This window comes from Aulonocara sp. 'chitande type north' Nkhata Bay, linkage group LG9 (assembly GCF_057382095.1).
Source record: "Aulonocara sp. 'chitande type north' Nkhata Bay isolate Kocher_YH1m ecotype deep benthic linkage group LG9, A_spYH_male_GT1.1, whole genome shotgun sequence".
Taxonomy (NCBI): domain Eukaryota; kingdom Metazoa; phylum Chordata; class Actinopteri; order Cichliformes; family Cichlidae; genus Aulonocara; species Aulonocara sp. 'chitande type north' Nkhata Bay.
The window spans coordinates 21,174,892-21,196,372 of record NC_141352.1 but is presented as its reverse complement, the minus strand read 5'-3'; the positions used below and the strand labels follow the sequence as shown (position 1 = coordinate 21,196,372).

General features: G+C 40.9%; 1 protein-coding gene across 1 annotated transcript in view; it reads right to left on the bottom strand.

Annotated features, from left to right (window-relative positions):
• Window positions 1–3,181: 3,181 nt before the first annotated feature.
• plxdc2b (plexin domain containing 2b) overlaps window positions 3,182–21,481 on the bottom strand; it is a 123,066-nt gene continuing 104,766 nt past the window's right edge. The window contains exons 10-14 of the mRNA XM_086306454.1: window positions 15,214–15,274; window positions 14,943–15,096; window positions 10,677–10,715; window positions 5,591–5,757; window positions 3,182–4,839 (exon numbers count right to left, since the gene is read on the bottom strand). Coding sequence (XP_086162580.1) covers window positions 4,720–4,839; window positions 5,591–5,757; window positions 10,677–10,715; window positions 14,943–15,096; window positions 15,214–15,274 — 541 coding nt within the window. The 3' untranslated portion in view covers window positions 3,182–4,719. The remainder of the gene's footprint in view (window positions 4,840–5,590; window positions 5,758–10,676; window positions 10,716–14,942; window positions 15,097–15,213; window positions 15,275–21,481) is intronic.

Sequence of the window (21,481 nt, the reverse complement as noted above, 5' to 3'; positions counted from 1 at the left end):
CAATCTCATTATTTTACAACACATAGTAGTTGAAATAAGCCGAGGCTGCCTCATTTTAGGACAATGGACTACAGCTTACACCTGTGCCTGCACACATCTTCTCTTATGACATCTTTTTTTTACCGATCTGACTTGTGTACAATAGTGCTCCTCAAAATATAATAACTGTAATCCTCTAGGATAACATTTTTTCCATCTGGCAATGCTGCGCGACTGAAGTGTTTTTAGCTTTTGTAAATGTGTTCAGTGCAAACAAATGTGACCTCCGGTCACGTTCTCGGACTGCATTTTCACAGCAGTCGTTAAAACACTTGCAGTTTCAGGTGGCACCGTATGATACGTGGATGATTTGATCACTTTCAAAGAGCATTTCTCCACAGGGATCGATCTACCGGTACTAAAAAATAAAAAAAATGGGCCTGGAGGTGTGGAGAAGCCATTGGCTCACAATTGTTAGAGAAATACTGCTGTGATGCATGTCACGAACCACGACCCAGCTGCATAGCTCCACTGACTGAATGACTAGTGTATAGAGTGACAAAGGCTAACATGACTCAGAGCCGTAGACAATATAAAAGGCAGACATAGCTTCTAGCTCTGTAAAGTGACGCCGACTGTACCTTGAACCTATTTTTTTAAATGTCCTGCAAGTGGAGACTCCTCTGGTTATAAAGAAGTCTATGGGGAAACTACACTCACCTCCCTTGCTTTGTGACCTCAGTATACAATTTGCTTTCAGCTGCTCCCTTATTTACAAGGGGCCGCATGGCCATGTTTAAAGCTCTACACTAAGTAAATTAATGACTTTATTTGCTCAGTTGCTAGTTTCAGGTAATAGGACATAAATTCCATATTGTAAATTATGATCATTTTAAACACAACAAGGAAGGATTATTTAGGATGTCCTCATTGGTTAACAACATAAGGACGTTCCCAGCTGTGGAATTTTTCAGCTTTTGTGAGTCCCGAATATGGAGTTTGATAACAAGTGGCTAAATTTAGTAGTCGTAAAGTTAAAGTCATGTGACCACGATGTAGTTCATATAGTTAAGATTTTATGCCTTGTGTGACTCTTCGAAAATCATATCTTTCTGAACACACTAAAGTAAAGTATTAAACAAGTGTTACTTCCCACAAAACCCCAAGGACAAATCTGGGTGATGCTAATTTGGCAGTTTAAACTTTTCTTTGCTTGATAGTGAAAATGACTTTTAAAGTCTTTTAAGTTTAACTTCATCATCGGGCTTGAATTTGCTTGGCCTGATTTTAACAGTTGGAGTCTATTAATCACGTCTATTAAACGTTCACCTGACATCATTTAACATGGACAGTAGAGTCCTCTTATTTTTTACTTAAATGGGGCCAGAATAACGCTGCATGATTTCTGCTCATGTGGCTTCGCATCAGCTTGATGAATTAGTCCATTGATTGTCTTGTCCAAACTCCTTGGAGAAGAGATTTGCCTCCATGTGAGCGCGTGACTTGAACTGCCCACTCCGTACATGTGCTTGAAACTTGCTTGTAACTAAGACCTTAACTAAACGGAATAATTTAAAAAGATTTTTTAGGAAGTGATTCTGTTCACTTCGCTCACCTAGTGGGACTTTACTGCACTTGAATGTGTTCTTTCCAAGGACACAGGACAACGTGGTGGCAACTTCACCACCTGCGACTTTAGTATTGTTTAAAAAACCCCAATACAACCAATTTCAGAATGACAGGAAAAACTTTGCTAATATAAGTTCAATGAATTAAAATATTCCCAACACACATGTTATAAAATATAAGAGAATGTATTGATTTGAAACAGGCTCCTATGCTTTCCACGTAGATTAACATGTATTTTAACCAAACAGGCAAAGTACTGGTTCCTCTAAAACGAACAAAGCAACTAAAACCCAAAGGTTGGTTGCTTAAGTGCGCTTACTACTGCTGTAGTTGTATTTTTAGTTGTGTACCTGCTTACACGTTGTGACTATGCTGGTACTAGCAGACTGCCACATTTGTTTGTTTGAAGTGAGTGAATGTATAACACTATCTCAGGTATCACTGTGCTGACTGGACTTGTTGATATATCATATCGATATCGAGGCTAAACTCTTCTTCCAGGATTCGTTTGTTAGCTGATGATGCAAACTTGAAATTAGTAGGTTAGTTAGATAGGCATACTGTTAATTTCTAATGGCTGACATTTTACCTCTTGTAATTCTGGTTATTCATAGAAAGGCTACTAAGAGACATTGGCAGTAGAACTCTTTAAATGTACTGATAATGCAAAGCTTAAGCTTTACTGTGCCTGGAATTGTAATAAGTTACTGGACAGTCGTTGATGGTGGGAAGGATTTAGCAAATGCTAATCAGGGAAGTCTAATTTTTATGACATCAAAATGCTTGCACAGTATCACTTTAATCCATAGACTGTACACAAAGGATGGATGTAACTTCCTGGTTTGAAAAGTGACATCAGTTTAGTGTGAAAACCTGCAATTTCTTTTAATGTCCAGCAGGGGTCGACTCCTCTGCTTGGAAAACAAAACCTTCATGTTTAGAGGTCTGTGGGAAACTGCCCTTGGGCGCTGTTGATCTATTACCGCAAACTTTTTTCTGATCAGTTCATGGCCTTAGCTGATAGTTTCAAATCATACTGAATATAACATAATTAAGTACTACTGCTGTTCCCTCATTTCCAAGGTAGATCCGCATATTTGATTTGGGCAGATGCTTGTCCTGATGCAACCTTCTCATTTATCCAGGTTTGGGGCCAACGCAAGGAATACAGTAGCTTTTAAACCCTGGAGGTGGATTTAATGGCTCCTCCCCTCTTGAACTGGCTAGTTTTTCATATATAAGGCTTGTTTAATCGCTACACCATGGAGCCACCTGAATAAAGAATGACATAATATTTTTTTTAAATTGAGGGTTGAGGCATATGATCAGGAATTTGCTAACCAATGAGTGATGTCACAGTGGCTACTTCCATCTTTTGTGTACAGTCTGTGCTTTAACCAACTAAACCTGCATATCCTGCCTAATGAGAGGTATGGAGTCTGTGGGGGGAGGTTGAGGTAAATACATGTGACTGAAATTCTGATTAGTCTTTGGTCTCAATGTCAACAAAGTGTAAATAAAAAGAATTCAGATGATTGGAGTTCTTATGCGTTTTCATAGAAATTAACGGATGTAATATTGCACATTTTATTACTCAGTAAAACTCCAGGATTTTGAGCTCTAGTTTGTTTAAATGAGTCTACAATCATTGGTGTAAAACATGATTTTCTCTTGAAATGAGTGAATTGTTGTGACAGCAATGACTAGAACACTATTCACATTTAAGTAAAAAAGTAGAGAAAAAAAGGCCACTCATAAAAAAATAAGAAAAGAAGATTCTCATCACTGCTATACTGCAAATGTTTGCCATGAGTTACCTGAATCTGCAAATGTTTTGGCCTTGGTATATACATTACTACGGTGACATGACAGCTATTAAATGTGGACACAGAACTGGTTACGCTTGGCAACAACTGGAAAATAAACCGACACTGTAAAAATGAATCAAATCTCCAACCAGACCAATGTGTTTTCTGGCTCACGCAAACTGTATCCAGATACTTCTAAGTAAGATCAATAAGAGCCAGCTCAAATATATGCACCCATATAGCAGGTGGATGTCCAATCACTACTGTAAACTGTCTTCTGTATTCACACACGAGAATCACTTACACTCCAGAAAATATATTCACACTCACAAGCGCCTGTCTTGTAATTTTGCATTAGTACCACATGTCGAATGAGAAACAAAAAAAAAGAAGTGCAAACTCTACTCAGGGACGAAATGGCACGGCAGTAAAGAAATCAATCCAAAGGGAAGGATAGTGTCCATCACCCATTAAAAAAAAACAACAACAAAAAACCCCCACCTTACACTTCATTTTCACAAAATGAAACCAGCCCCCAAAAATCACAAACTAATTCAACACCGATGCCGAATGTTCAGAGCTTTACTCCCAGCTGTGATCGATCGAGTTCAGCTCGCGTCATATCACGCAGCCACAGCCTCTCTGTGCAGAGTGCACTGTGGAAAAGTCAATTAAGCCTGCTATGGTATTGAAAAGCAATACCGACGGTCTGTACAGATAAATGCGCCAACCCCTGTGAAAACATAGAGAAAGGAAAAGAAGGAAAAACCTGATGGATATACAAAGGCCTATAATGTGTAACCCCCATGGACAATAAAGTGGACATCTTCGTTCACACACTCTGTATTGATCCTGAAAATATATTTTGTATAATTCACCCTGCTCCCCAACCCAACCAGACACACGGCTATCAGTCAAGCTGTACAGTCCCAACATGGCAACGCGATAGCAGTCGTAAAAACTCTCAACGAATGCAGAGTCGATGACGTCTGCGCTGTTCCCTCCCTCTGCCCCCCGGCAGCTCAGCTCCTTGCTAACGGGAGCTGAACAGTGGGTATGTCTGGGGATAGTCTTCAGGGGTGTCTCACTTTCTCATGTCATCGGTTACTGTATCCAGTCTCATCTAGCGCTCAATGGGCCGATTGTACAGTCTTAACGAGTCATTGTGTACACTGAGCTCCTCCACCGATAAGTGCATCCTGGAGGTTCCAGGTGAGAAGTCCCCGTGGAGCAGGAGAGAGGAGGGCTAGCACAGGAGGGAGGCTGCGGAGGGGAGGGAGGGATGTGGATGCCCCCTCCTCCCTCAGCACTGCTCGGACTCGATGAAGCCCTCCTTCTCCTGGCCCACTGGCTCCACCTCCGCGTAGGCTGGGTGACCCGACCCCCTGCGAAACTTCATGGCAGGCCACCTGCTCGGACGTCTCTACAGGAGAGAAGTTAAAGATTGAAGGTCAGAGGCAACAAATGTGGTCAAGGTTAAAGGTTAGAGGTTGCTGTGTAGTGCATTCACCTAAAGCCCTTTTATTTCAGTGTCTAACTTGACATCTATACAGCGTATGGTGCCCTGTACCTAAGACCCCATTGGTCGCTAGCATATTTCCATGGTTACCTGTAGTTTGCATGAAAGATGGTGACTTACTTGTCACCTAACAGTGGAGAGGCAGTAAAAATTGAAAGAGTGCAACACAAACCAGAAATGGATATTGTTTGCTTTCAAAGTAAAATCAACTTTAACTTTGAAAGAAAGTGTTTCCGGTTTGCTTACTGTTTGCAGCCATTAGGTGTCATACAAACCATGGCCATCAATGGTCATCTGCTTGGATCCGGTGCAGCACTATATACATCTTTGTGACTAATTTCACCTTTGTGAGTGCGGCTAGCCTCCAGAAACCACTCACCAACCAGTCACTGAATGCACACTAGCAAAACATATATTACACTTCACTTTCAAATGATGGCTGTCAGCATTTTTCGGATATTAGATATATTCAGCTTATTGAGAACACCCATGAATGTTAACTGGTTTGATTCTCATAACCAGAATTAAAAAACTTCTCTATAGCAAAAAAAACAATAGCACAGGAAAATATAATAAGTAATTTATGTCAAGGTGTAAGACTGACAATCAGCCCTCTGACGTCAGAAACAGAAGAACTGCTGGTGCTGCTGCTCACCTCGATAAGGAAGAGGCTGGCTGCAGAGGTCGGGTGATGGTAGATGTAGACTGTGATCAGCACGCCTGCAATCATGATAAGCATCACCAGCAAGATGCCCAGGATCAAACCAGTGTGAAGAGGATGAGTGCCTTTCACCCTGTCTACAGCACTGTCAGCTGGCATCACTGGAAAACACAACAAGAAGCCATTATGTTGGCACACACGCATTCTGTTTGCTATTTCAGATTGTTAAGCACCGCTGGTTTAATTATCACTTTGTGCCACATGCTTAAAGCAAGTGTTATATTTTCTCTGGTTTCGTTGCAGTTTTGTTGTCGACCAGCAGGGGACACTCATTATTCATCAATACGCTCCTTTCCTGCTTGTGCCGATATGTTTAAGTTCAGCTTTCGCTCCGTGTCACCATTGTGGGAAAAAGGCATTTCATTTTAAAACCTAACAAATGCACCGCTCTCATTCAGCCATGCACGTCTGATTCATTTTCAGTGACTCTAAAAGTATTTGTTGAATGGTTAAAGGACATTTCTTTCACTTGGAGAACAAATTCAAGGTTCACTGTGCAACTGGCTCTTTAGTAGTCTCTGGCACGATTGTTCTGAAGGCTTTTTAGGCATTCAAGAGCAGTTCTCGTCTCCCATAAGTGCGAGTAAGAGTTAATCCCACACCAAGGTTAGCAGTGTTTGGTCCTGATGGGAGGAGGAGGAAGGTCTATAGCTGCTGATAAAGTCCTATTATAGCCTTAAGTCGTGGCACTGCAAACCGAAGAGGCTGTAAGTAGTGACTACATAAGAGATCGGTCCTTCAGCCGGGTTTGGAAGTCAGCGCTAGTCTGTAAAGCACTTCATCAGATTTATATTTGGACCTCAAAGTCGACCCAGCAGGTGTTTTGAGAGTTCTTTTGAAGATGATCACAGTAGCCTGTAAACCTACTGGGAAATCTCAGTTTTCATCTTTGGGGTACAATTTCACAAAACACACACACAGACAAAAATACAAAAACTAAGAGAACTTCCTCTGTGATTTGTCAGAGGGAAGAATACACATAATAATGACAGAAAACAGTGTCCCAGCAGAGAACATAACCCAGCAAGGATTCTGCCTTCATGTTGTACCTCATCTCACACAGATTTATAGCAGGTTCAGGCCACGTGTACTCACAAAGCTTTTTTCTTCTCCTTCTGTGCCACCCTGGCAACATCTCCAGGGCTCCTCCCCGGCTTTAATTAGCAGCAATACCCACCACTCGGCCTGTCAGCCAAGCAGCCTCTCCCCTGGCTCTCTGCCTCATTGATTTCCGGCGTACTCGGGTTGTAATCAAATCTGTGCAATGTGTGTGGGAATTCACTGTTAATGTGTTTGTCTGTGTAGACATTATGTGCCCACCATAACTGGGAATGAAAAATAAAAACAACAAACGGATAATTTGCTGTGCTGAAACAAAACAACTGATGGCCGGCAATGCTGACAACCCAACTGTGTCCATCGTTCGTCAATCAGCTATGAAGGCAGTGAGTCGGGATTCTTGCTTGACATCCTTGCTTTTGCGTTTAATGTAGTAAACACATGATCTGAGTATGCTCTGTTTTTCTCAGAGACAAGACACTTTCCCATGCGTTTGTCCGCTGGAGCTGCACAGAACCATCTCCTGCTTCAGCTGGAAGTCCAAACGATGCGACAAGCTGTTAGTTGGGGGTGTTGGAAGGTTAGTGAGGGGCATGTGGCTAAGCCGAGATGTAGGCATAATGAGAAATCAAAAGCCTAGCAGCTAAAAACCAGCAGAATGCAAGCTGAGAGTGTCCGACCCCTGGAGGAGCACAGCGCTCTGGCACAGAGAGTTTCATCTGGACTCTTCTGAGTCTAAGCCAATAAGACAGCAGCGAAGGCCTCAAAATATCACATACACTGGGTGATAGTGATCTGGTGAAACAAGCAAAATTTTCTGTGTGGTTTCCAGACTCATGTGCAGCCATGTGTCCAATAACAGATGTATTATGTGAAAAGTGGAGCTGGACAAGACTCTAAAGACTGTGGAAAAACTGTGGAAACATGCAAAAAAAACCCACATTTATATGTTTTACTGGCAAAAACTGTAGTCATACTTAAACACCTTAATAGTGCACGACTGACATAATCAAAGCACCTAAAGCATTGCCTTGATGCATGCTCAATCATCCAGGTAAGTAAATCCCAAAAGGTTGATTCTGTTTATCTGGACATCCAGATGCGTCAAGATTTCAATGAAACGTTTCTCCCATTGAAAACACTACGTCCAGAGGAACAAAATCAACCTTTTGGGGCACATAAAGTATTTTTTCATAACTGTTTTCAGAATCATACACATTAAAATGAATTTACTGGACCATAAACTGTTGATGATTTTAATTACCTCTATAATGCCAGACAGCTTGATCTATTCCACACTTTGAAACTGTTTGCTCAAAGTATGTATATACAGATGAAACTGTTGGCTAACCTACCAATAAACAGCTGAAGTAGCTAGCTAAAACTGAGAATAAAAACTTGGAAATCATTGGCTAGCTGTTAAAATAATTATCTGGCAGTCTGGGAAACAGTTTCTATTGATCACTAATACATGGAGAGTATTATGAAGTAGTACCACTGCTAATGATAAGCTGAATATAGTACTTTTCCAGGCTCAAATGAACATCTAAAGATGAGAGGTGGTGCTGGCAGAGGAGTCTTTGAGCCTGTCTGACTGGATACTTTGCTGGGAGTATGAAATGACAGCTGGGAACCAGTGCTGTCTACAAAACAACCACAAAATATCAAGTTTGCAAAAAAAAATAATTCTTAAATGTTCTTATTTTTTAATCACAAAAAGAGCTTACATTGGTGTAACTTCAGTTATAGAAATACTTCAGTTTACTGACACGTGGCTTAAAATACGTAAGTATTTTATATAATGTGAAAATATAGTATATGAATACTGTAATGGTGGGAGTACAGTTGGATAGGGACAAAGTGGTAGGTGTACAGCACATCGAATTCATTCCTCATTAGCTTTGTCCTTATGACTGCTAGGTCCTAAGCACTAATGGACGACAGAGCTCTTAGACAGCAATAAAATACATTAGAGATTTTGAGAGAGGACAAATGAGACCAGAGGAAACCAAGCCAATCTGTTCATTTTCAGCTCCACATTAGTGCCACGGTTGGCGCAGGGGAGTACAACTGTTCTCTCACTTGGCTAATGGGTTTCAGGAAGCCAACAACACAAACTGAGCAGACCTATAATTCAGCCTTTTTATAAATAGGAGTCGGGGAGAAGTAGCGCTGAGAAGCAGCTCCTGAAAAAAGGGCGTCTCACTCCTGTTGTTTCTTATCTTGGCTCTTATTGGAGCTGTAATCACCTCAGCATTTCCTGTCACCGTCAAGGTCAGACCAAACCTGGCTGTGATGTGAGTTAAACATGCTAGATCACCCAGACAAACTGACAGGAAGCAGGCTGATTAAATACAACTTCATAAACACCCACTCGTTACAATAGCAATACAATTAATACAGAGGAAAAGCCAATATAATTTCTCGCTTTTTATGTTTCAGTCCTTTCCTCACAATTTAGCTTCACCTTGAATAACACCATTGCCAGGTATGCGACGATAAAGGGTAGATGCATGAAAAATATGCAAAGAGATATCATCGCAGCACCAGGCGCCAGCACAAGAGTGCTCAAGTGATGGGAAACATGCAGCGTTTGTGTAATGAAAGTGTGATAGAAGCCGTGGATTTCCATTTTCTTTCGAGCAGGAAATGAAACATTTGAGAGGCTATCTCCGAAAACTGATGGAGTTCAAAGTCATTTCAGGAGTTTGGATGGTTTTGAATCCCCGAAAGTCTAATTGGAATGTTTTGAGTTTGCTTGTATGACTATAAATGTTCATGGTTTATGTACATTTTATGCTGAAAGGGCATTGTTCTCATGTTTTTATCTCATATCATTAGAACATTTTACACAGGATCAGAAAATTCTGCTTTAGCAGTCAGTAGACATCACTGTTTACAAAAAGCAGCTAGACTTATAATACTGTGGCTCTAAGACAATAATGATGGTGAATTAACTTTAACATCATAACTCCTCACTTGATAAAACAGCAGCTGGAAGTTATGAATAATCCTATTTCTTAGTATTTATGAGACAATATTAGCAAATGAATAGCCAAACAGGAAATCACATGAGTCACTTGTGCTGTTGCACTGATGCATGTAGGTGGCAGCAGTGAACAACAGCTGCGACTGTAAAATTAATGAATATCAACTCGCTATTGCATAAAAGTCCAAGTCATCATAAGTCCACCACCATGCTTGACAGTTGGTTTGAGGTGTTAATGCTGATGGGTGTGTCTTGCTAAACATGGTGCTGTGTTTTATGGTCAGACATCTCAACTTTAGTCCAAAAGACATTGTTAAACAAGTCTTGTGATTTGCAAACTTAAGCTTTGCTGCCATGTTCGTTTTAGAGAGACGAGGCTTTCTCCTGGCAACCCTTCCAAATAAGCAACACTTGTTTTATTCCTAATTGTACAGTCATGAACTTAAACCCTGTAGTCTGAGGCTTTGGGTTTTGGTTTTGGCACTGTGTTACCACACACCTGAATGCTCCACACCAGCAAACTGACGAAGCAATACATTTTCACACATTTCTCCTGCATTTTGGCCTAAATTTTGTTAAATAAATAATGACAGTGTGATGTTTTGAATCTCCCCTTAAAATTAATAGTGGCTCAACTTTCTTTTTCATATGATGCTAACTAAATCCAACCGGGCCAAAGGGCTTACTGCCTCTATTCTATTTTGTTTTTACTCGCATTGGTCCAGACACCATAATTGATCGCTGGGACCCACAGAGGACAATAAAGCATTACAGTGAGCTGCTGGATAAAGTTTATCAACTGACTGAGCCACATGTCCCCCAAAAGATAAAAAAGCAATCAGGGACAGATGCCTCAGCGGTAAAGTCAAACCAGGAGACAGAGAAACAAACAATAATAAAAACAACAGGAAGCAGCAGCGGCTTAACCTCAACAGTTATTGGATGGCACAGAAGGGAAAGTCGGGGACCTACCCTGGTTGTCTCTGAGATGCAGAGCGATCTTGGTGTCATCTGTGAGGAGACAAAAACAGAAAGAACCACGAGCATCAGACACAATGATCAATATTTCTCTTTGTTGTTTGTTTCTGACAACATAAACAACTCGCTGATGGTCCCAAATGAGCCGAAGCTTCTTTCACTATATTTAACATCCTATTAAAAATGAAAGCTGTGAATATAATGGTTTAGCATTCCCAATTCGGCACATAAAAGCAGTCTGGGGTTAACTATACATGTGAAATATGGAAATGTAGCATGACCCAGTTCTCCTCGAAGGGTAGCAGCCATTTACACACACCATAGGATTCACATTATGCAAATTTGACCCACACATCACACAGATGCATTTCACCGGATGATTTAATTCGAAAGGATTTCAGTTTTTAAAAAGAGCAAAGCAAGTGCATTTTAGCGACTGAAATGAATCATTAAAAGATATTGTTCTCTAAGTGGCTGCACGTCGCGCAGCAGAGTTAGGGTTGTGAATTTGATATTACTGTTTCTGTACGAGGAAGCCAACAAAGCAATTACATGCTCTTCTTTCACAGAAATGTCTATATAGGTGAAGGCGTACAGAGTATAAATGACCCGGAAGCACTTAAAATTAAAAAAGCATTGTTTTTTGTAATCTATTCTCATGTATACATGCTGCACATGTGCCCAGAGAATATTACAATCTTTTAATTAGTCCTAATTTCCCCATGTTCTTACTCCACAGTTTATTTTGGTAGCTAGATTTTAGTTTTACTTCCTGTATTTGTCCTTTTGTTTTCGCTGCCCGGATTACTTTCCCCTGTGTTGGAAGTCATTTTGATAAAACATTAAAGTCTATGGAAAAAAGGAGAAAGCTAGCAGACACATCTTTTTATAGAATAGGGGACAAACTGATTTAATGTTAAATAAGTATGAGGTGTTTAGGGCTTAAAAAGGTGGAGAAAAACATCAACAAATAACCTGACCTGGTAAGACGTAAGACCTTTTTTTCATTGCTTTAATTCTACCGGAGGTTGTACATGCAGTGGAAGGTGGGAAATAAATTGCTTTTACAACTATCCCCAGTGCCGTGTAGCTATCATGGCTTAAAATACATATTACTGCAAAAATTCCATTCACTTTATAAGTGACTAGTTCCTCAGAGGGAGGCATTAAGTACAGCTGAACGTGAGCAGAGTGAAAGACGAGACGTTTCCATCTCTTACACCCAAACAAGCCTCCACCCACGCAGACACATTCATCCTCTCCAGTCTGTTTTTTACCTCCTTCGCTCTTATGTCAACCTGCAGCTTTTGCATGAGCCACCAAGCCTGTAATCTAAGCTGACCTTTGACCCCTGCAGCTGACAAGTGAGGGGATAGCTGGCGAAACTGATCCACTGTCAGACCGTGGGTGATAACAAATGTGAACACCGCAGCACGACCTCCTGAACTCACGGATACTAACACATACGCACGCCGTGCATTTTACTCCTCATGCTGTCTGCGAGGCCTCTCACCACGCCCCGGTTTGATCTGTGGGACAACTCGTTGTGTTTTGCCTCACAGCGAGGCGTTTTTCCCATTCCCTTCGTGAACTCACCGCATCTATCCTCATCACAGCAGCGCGTCGAGCACCCCGACCGCGATGGCCCGGACATTTAAACTCAGCCCCCACGAGATGATTAATGGGTGTGCGATGGAAAAGGTCGGCCACTGCCGGAGTTAGCCATGAAAGAAATGCTTCTTTTTTGGGGGGGAATACAAAATAAAAAGATAACCCAGACTTTAATGTAGAAAGTTCAATAAAAAAATTAAAAATGGAGGACAAATGAGATCGAGACGTAGAGCACAGAAACACTGCAGACATGCACTGGAAAGTCTTTTTAGTCTAACTACACTTTTGGGGACCATTTTTAAGATTTAGTTGTTAGAAAATAAAAATTTTAAACTCAGTTAAAGCTCGTCCAGAAGCACAAAATAAAAGAGATGAACAGAACGAGAACAGCACAGACAAAAACAAATGGACAAGAATTTGCTGCAGGAAGCTGGAGACTTTCAAGACACTTTGAGGGTTTCACTGTAAAGGAGTAATAACCCACAAGAACATGATTAGCTTTAATCTTAGACTTTAAAGTCAGAACATCTGAGGTCAAACAAAGCCCTGACCTCGCACGAGCCAATAGAAGAGACTGGGAAAGATTGTTTTGCTGTGTTTACTGAGCCACACCATTAACTAAAAAACTTCCAGAGAGCCCTAATTACACCTTTTTTCCATCGAGTCCCCTCAGGCGAGGCAGATCACTTAAACTCCGTCCTGTTCAAGTCATATTCCTATGTGTTTACTTTCTAAAAGCTATGGAAAAATAACACAAATGAACAAAGACACTCTAGTTTATCATGAGTCTATGAGCGACACACCATCCTGATGACTTAAATTCCTCCAAATAGCCACAAAAATGCGTTTTGCACAACACAGAGTAGTGTTTACTAAAACCTACGATTCCCAGCTATTTCAGGAAATTACTGAGCCACTTGAACAAGTAAACATCAAATTTTTGGCCTGGTCTTTTAAGTACAGACAAATGGGGTTGAGTACTGGCATGTTGTTAGTTATTACTCCAACACGTTTATAATTTTTTTACCCACATTAATTAATTAATGAGTACAAGGTACGATTTTTAATTGAATAAAGATAGAGCTCCAAAAAATATCACATGGAAGCAAGACAACTGAAAAAACCACCACACAATGTACCAGCTGTGTGATTTTAGTGTTGATTAGAAATGAGACCTCGCGTTTCAATGAGATTTACCTGTATGAAAAATATAATAAAATAAACAGTGTTTTTATACGGTGACATACATAGAGACAAGGGTAGGTGGGCCTTTCCTATCATTTTGATTCACTTACGATTCACATCTGGAGCTGATTAAGATAAACTGGCTGTTTACTGAAATAAAACGTTTAAAGGTAATATACAAAGGGAAACGAACCGAAAATTGGCACGATAAATTCAACCGACTCGTCGTAACCCTGGCATCTCTGGAGGCGAAGAAATGGGAGTAAACAAACTCCAGAGGACACCTTGGCCGTTTTCCTATCATCAGCAAAAGACTGCTGTCTGCTGCCTCCACAGAGATTTGCATTAAATAACTCGGAGATTATGCGGTCTGGATTCATCTCCCTGCACTGAATCATGTGCTCAATACTTTGCGGTGCAATATTAAAGGAACGTGACTTTCTCGACCTTTGCACAAGTTGAGGAAATGTGTGTGATGCAACGATCCATAGCGACCGTTTGTTCATACCGTCTTCACGAAAGGAGGCGCAACACACCTGTGTTTTGATCAAAGGTGTGCGCTACGAAGCAACGCTAACGGGTTAGTGATCTTTAAGTCAGAGTTTTAGTATCGCGAAGGCGGCTCTCTTTTTAACCTGGTTAAATCACCATGGTAACCTGATCTGGAACTGGTTATCTTCTGGTATGTTCGGAAAAGTTCTGGTAGCCAAAATGTCCTCTATGTATAAAAGACATTTTTGGTTAATTCAGAGAAAATGCTCTATATTGTTTGTATTGAATTTCTCTTGTGTCACACCAGTCCTCTGCATGTCCTCCTTTACGACATCCATGAATCTTCTCTGTGGTCTTCCTCTTCCTCACACCTGGCAGCTCTATCTTTAACGTCCTTTGTCCAGTATATCCACTATCTCTCCTCCGCACACGTCCAAACCACCTCAGCCTGAGCTGTCCCTCTGATATACTCATGTTAAGGCTTCAAAAAGGAAAATTAGTCTTTAGAGTCAAACAGCAAAACGCCTCATAAATAACCTGAAAAATGACTGAAAAGAACAACAGAGGGATGAGAATATTTTTAAGTGTCAACAGATCTGTCACATTCTTAGGCATGAAAGACCGAGACTGAGCTAGCAATGTGAGATGATCCCAGGTCTGTGTGGGTGCTTCCATTTTCGACTGGTGGGATTTGTCCTAATTCGATCTGCTTCTTTAAAAGTTGGTACAAGCACAGCGCTCTGCTGCTTGTCATCTGGAACATTTGTTTTTAAGTAGAGAGCTGCAGCACATATTCATGTATTCTTTAAACAAAATGTGTGTCTTGTGCATGTTGCAAAACAGGAAATGCATCAATAACAATAAAGAGCAGCTCCAGAGCATGCACTTCATTTAACATCTCGCCAGAATGGAGCATCGATCACAGCACAATATGCTCTGTGGCCGCGATCCAACGTTTTACTTCTACTTCACCTTCAGTGGGGACGCTGGTGGGGGGGTGGGAGGTGGAGGGTGTTTCCCTGCCCGCAGTGGCCTCCTTCCCTTTGGGTGTTGTTTTGGCAGCAACCGTGGTGGTGAAAGGGTAAAGGTACGTAGTGTCTGCGATGTCACACATCTTGTCCTTGGTCTGAAAGATGAGACATTTTGTTATGTTTCTGATACAGATTTAGATGTTTCACCATCCTGAACTGTCGAAATCACTATCAGGTATGATGATGTAAAGGCTGCTTATTGTGACACTCACCTCATCTGGGCAGCTACTGTCCATCCAGTCCTGGTGATGGCGGTCAAAGCCAGTGGAACATCTGAGAGCAGAGGAAACAGCACATATGTCAGTCTAATAAAGGTGGAAGTGGAGTGGGATTATAGTGTATGTATATAGTGTAACCAAAGTTGAGGATTTTCAGAACACACTAACATACACCGTTTTTTAAACAAAACATAAAGCAGGAAAGATTTAGAGTCATAGTCAGTTTAGTTAATCCAGCAGAGGGGCTCCATCCTAACTGTTTATAATAACTAACAGTGTTTGGAGCACAACTGCTGTAGGGTACCCATCACAGCCAAGCAGGATACATTACTCTTAAAACCAGAAGTCAAGAGCTTCGATGTTGCCTGCAAGCCTGCTTTAAATCAAAACCCAGAGTATATATGGCCAAGCATTAGTTGGTCTGCACACCGGTGGTCAGAGCTGTCTGATAACTCCAACAAAGTTGCAAGGACAGAATTAAAAGAGATTATACAGTATGTTGTGCTATGTATGAACAAAACTTTTTTTTGTCATATCCAATTTCGCAGAGTAATTTCTAGCTACAAATGAAAAAACAAAAAAATATATATTTTTTGAATGGTGATGTCGAGCGTTAGCACGGTTAGCTTGTTAACGTGTTATCGCCGTGCAGCCCCACGCACGGGGCGATCCGCGTTAACTCGCTAACGGAGATTTGCAGCGTTAATGCGGTTATGGCGTTAACGTCATTTTACAGAGATTAACGCCGACGGCACTAATTCATTGCTTTCTATGTCCAGTCTCCCCAACTGTGTCCCTGGTTTGTTATGTCTCCATGTCTGTTTAACCCCAGTCTCACTTTCAAGTTCACTTGTCTTAGTCTGAGTCTCAGTGTGTGTTACTTCCTGTTTTATTTTGACAGTCTCTTGTCTTGTGTGTGTGATGTTCAGTTTTGCTTCCCCTGTCTCGACAGTCAGATTCTGTTCAGCTGTGTTCCACAAATGTATCCGATCTACTCCTGTGTATATATTATCTGCGTGAGCCTGTCCTTGTTTTTTAGTTACAGACGTGTGTTAAGTTTGTTTTGTTGCAAGGCCTCACCAATAAAGCTGTTCTGAGTTTTCCATGGAAAACATGGAAATGGAAAACAAAGTGGAAAAGGAAAAAGGAAGACTAAAATGAAACAAAAGTTCTCACTGTAATCAAACTCAGGATGCTGCTATCCCAAACAGGCCAACAGTCTATCCCCAAATTTCACATTTCAAGCCTAAAAAGATTCTTTGTGGCTCTTGTCAGGCTTTCTAAAAAGCGCTGCATAATTATTTTCCAAGCTGAGTCATATTCCTCATGGTTGTAAGTACAACAAAGCTGAGTGCTCCCTCTAAACATTCATAGTGTAATTTAAGCTAAGCTCAATAATACTTTCAGGTTTGTCGACTTTGAAGCAAGCTGGGAAGAAAATATCTACACCTCCCACTCCCTGCCACCCTCTGAGCTTTGGATTCAAGGAGCTTAAAGGGGAAAGTGCGAAGGTCTGTGAGTGAGAAGTTCAAGGGGTCATGAGGCCTTGGGATAAGGGTCCTGCTGAGTCAACTATGCGTAACCATACAATTTGAAAAGACAGACAGCAATCGAGGCAACAGCTACTAATCTTGCCTGCTGTAAAGGATAAAAATTATAACTCGCTTGCTGGTGAGCTCGCCATCATCCTGTCTGTCTACGCTCTCAAAGGATTTTCTGTGTGGAAGAAAAAGTTAGCATGCAAAGCAGGAAACCCACTCGCTCTGACATGCACACGGATAAAAACAACCTACGACCAGCTCGCAAGGCAGAAACACGGCAGTTCAAAGCACGATAGCAGTGGTATCTCTGCTTTGTGCTGCAGGGACACTATGAGCCCAAAAGGATCTCATGCATCCCCAGCAGGCCCCATTTCTCCAGAGAACATATTGTTATGGTAATGACTTTATCAGAAGAAGTCCATTCTCATCTTTCTACCTCTCTAATCATCCCATTTCTTTTACCCCCATCCCCAAAAAAAAAAATCACTCCATCTGTTCAATCAGGCGAGACAGATTCCTCTGCTTAATCCCCCATTTCCCCCCGGCTGCTTTTCCCCCCTGAGAGGGCAGCGGAGCAGCCAGAATGAGGCGCGATATTACTGAGCAGGTCTGGTCTAACCTGTCTCTAAAAGGAGCTCGTGGCTTTGTTTCTTCTCAATGGCATCCATTTCAGCCGGTTGCCATCTAAGACAGCGAGCCCACAGCGCTTTAATTAGAAATGGGCTGAGGTGCTTCATTTAAATATAAATAAACCCATGAGGTGAATATTTCTGCTCAGGTTTTCAACAATCACAGCAGGATGGCTGGATCGTGATATTAGGTTTCATTCTGACTCATTCTTAGAGGGAGTCATTCCTTGCATGACAGAAATGATTATAAAACTGTTTTAACCCTTTAAATTTTCATATAATCAAATCATTTTGATGCATCTTTTTCAGAACATGTCTGTCAGGATAATTCTCTCTCTCTCTCGCTGATTATCCCACTGTGGAAGGTCCTAGAAGAAAACTACAAGCTCTCTGCCAACAGCTTGTAGTTTTCTCTCAGCATAGGCTGTTTACCCCTGAGAGCAGTATTACTTTAACATTATAAAGGGAACATTAGATGATGGTGACAGTTCATTCTGCTCTCAGTGATTTACTTTTAGAGAGAAATGTATTTATAGGAAGTTTATCACTTTGCTACTTTGCTAGTACCAGGACCCCCTTTTACCTTCAGAACTGCCTTTATTCTTCATATTCAACAAGGTCCAAAAGCATGATTTTAAAACAGTTTTAACTCTTGGACCAGTCTCGCTGGACCATATTGTCATGATAGCATCACACAGCTGCTGCAGATTTGTTGGCTGAACACATGCATGATGTGAATCTTCCATTTTACCACATCCCAAGGGTGCTCTGTTGGATTGAGATCTGGTGACTGTGGAGGCCATTTGAGTACAGAGAACTCAAGAAACCCGTATGAGATAATTGTGCTTGATGCTGACATCATGAGATGGGTACACTGTGGTCATAAAGGGATGGACATGGACAACAATACTAAGTGTGGGATTTAAAAAAGTTCAGTTGGTGCTAAGGGTCCCAAAGTGTAAATCCTTCTTGTCAACTTGATTGTGTCAATATTTGACCCGACCATTTGAATGCTGCAGCAGATATCAAGACTCATCAAATCAGATGTTTTTCTAATCTTCTATCATCCAATCTTGGTGAGCCTGTAAAAACTGTAACCTCAGCTTCCAGTTCTTAGCTGACAGGAGTGGAACCCAGGGTGGCGGCCCACCTTGGTTGCTGTTGCCTTCCTGTCAGCTCAAAGCAGTGGATGCTATCCTCTGGCGTCTACATACCTACATGCAGTGAGTTCCTGCCATGTGATTGGCTGATTAGATATTTGGGTTAATGAGCAGCTGAACAGGTGCAAATAAAAATGTGTGTGCTACTCTTAGATTAATGAAAACACACCTGTAGTTTATTACTTTTTGGTTTTGCTTCATTAGTAAACTTTGCTTAGAATTTACTTTTAAGTAAAGCAGGACTTTTGAGATCTAAAATCTCAGACTGGTGAGCCTGTGTGCCGTTTCACATAAAAACTATAGAGGAACAATTTGGTGTGAGGCTACCACAAATTAAAATTCAACCTTCGTCTCCTTAACACCCATTTGTGATGCACACCAGCTGTGTTTTTTTAGGTAAACAAATCCCTGCACCTCTAAGCACATCAGCATTCAGAGGCTCTGGCACGTACGGCCCACTGTGAGTCCACGGCAATGTCTGTCATGCTTTATTAACCCGCTTTAGTCCACATCAGCCACAGCAAACTGATTCACCTTGTAACTTAGCATGAAAGAGGCGCCAGGCTCTCACCTTCACAGCACTCCACGGTGCGATCAGTCTGTTAGGGACGTTCCCTTTAAATTTCAGCTTCTTTCATTAACCCCCAGAGCCAGCGAGGCTGCCATAGTTTTTAATTAGTGCGTGTTTAAAGCATGTTTGCCTTTTTCAAAGGAAATGGCTGAAGGATACAAAGGGCAGAGTGATGCTGAACAGTTAGATATTAACACAGTAGGAAAGCTAATTAAAATGCTGCTTAATGAGATCCCTGCTACAGGCGTACAGTATCTCTCCACCGCATCCATAAACTGCTGAACAGAAAAGCACTTTTTCATATCATTGAACTGTAAATTAGATTGTCAAAGGGGAGGGCATTCAAAATGCAAAACAGAGGGGAAGTCAACTCCCAATACCCCTTCGAAGTCCAAAATAACAATTCCCAGCGGACAGAGCAGAAGAGCTACACATTTCATTAAGTACTCCAAATAAATAATTAGTCCAAAGGAAAAGATTGGCAGATGAACGCTCACTAATCAAGGAGTTTAAAATGCAGCGCCGCAGGAAAAGAAGCGATTGTAGCTCGAAAGGTCAAACGGCAAACCCCCCGAAACACTGACGACAATCTCCGAAAATATTTTCAACAAAATAAAAGTGCAGAAAAGCAGACACCCATTGACAGTCAGGTCCAAGCTTCCTTAACTTACAGGGAAGATAAACTCCTCCACCATCTATCCTCGGTGTCTGTTTAGCTCAGACTTTTCTATTTGATAAAATAAAACCCACCACAGCTCACATTTCAGCTGTCAGGAAATTCTGGGGAGGAACGCCAACACTTCTTTAGCAGCTCAAATATTTACTTTTGTTTGAAATGATAAAAAGTAGAGCAAAGGTTGGCAGAACAGGTGTGAACTGAATGAATGTCGGAGTGAGTCGCTTTCTCTTCCAAAGACTACAACCACTGCTGCGTAGCATAAATGTGAAGCTGCCTGATTAAATTAAAACCTAACACACAAGTTTTTCAGAATAATCACATTATATTACTATATGTAAATCTGTGATCCAAATATATATGTTTGGATAAAATTTTACCAACAAGTCCCTCTAGACCCACTTGAAGTGTACACGTGGGGGATTCTGCAGTAGTCAGTGGATATGTGGAACAATAAATGCACATTTAAGTGGAAAATTAACAGTTCATTAACTGTAATGGATAAACAGACCTCTAAAAGTATTGTATAAATTAAAAATATTAAAAGAGAAAAGGTCAAAGAAAGCTGAAAAAGAAGGGCTGAAATAAAAAGTACAATTAGACTCACGGCTATATTTGATAATAGTGCCAATAAATTAAATAACTTCCATCGTCTGTCCTTCCATCCATTTCTTGCTTTTCACTAAGGCTTCAGTCCTGGGGGGCAGCACTTTAAGCAGACACCCAGACTTCCCTCTCCCTGGCCCTGGATGGATGTCTACAAGACTGTGAATCTCTGTCTGTGTTTCTATTGTAATGGCCATAGTGACTTACCTAAAGCTAAAGAAAATTACAAAAATAATTAGAAAATACAAAAATATAATAAAATATAATAATGCTGCCTGACAAAACCCTCCCAGCGATTTGTGTGTCCTGATGGTCTAGAACCAGAGAGCTTTTGCAAATTTGTTGAGACAGCGAGCTAAAAAGTTGGGAACTGTTCTTTGACAGCACAGATGATTGGGATTCACTATCTTGACCAAGGATTTTTGGCAAGCAGACTGAAGCAGCTGGGAATCTAACATTCAATCTTCCAATTACTAGTTGACCTGATCTGATATAACTGAATGTAAGGCAAGGCAAGGCAAGTTTATTTGTATAGCACAATTCAACAACAAGGTGATTCAAAGTGCTTTACAGAGACATTAGAAACAAGAACAAATAAAAAGCATGATTTAAAATTGATTAAAACAAGCAAATAAACTAACTAACTAATTAACAAACAAACAACAAACAACAGTATATAAAATCAAAACAGATAAAATCACAACAGTAGATAAAATCAGTAGTTAAATGTAAGTTTTGAAATGTACGCTTAAAGTGTGGATTTGGTGCTTTATTCAAATGCAGCTGAGAACAGGTGAGTCTTCAACCTGGATTTAAATAAACTGAGTGTTTCAGCTGATCTGAGGCTTTCTGGGAGTTTGTTCCAGATATAAGGAGCATAAAAGCTGAATGCAGCTTCTCCGTGTCTGGTTCTGACTCTGGGAACTGATAAAAGACCGATAAACCAATAAAGTAACTTTCACTTGATCAGATTTCATTACATTTAATGTTCTACACTGTGCTTACATAATACAATTAAACAGAAATTTTACATGTAATCAAATGAGTTAAACTCAGCAATTTAATGTATGGAACTGTGG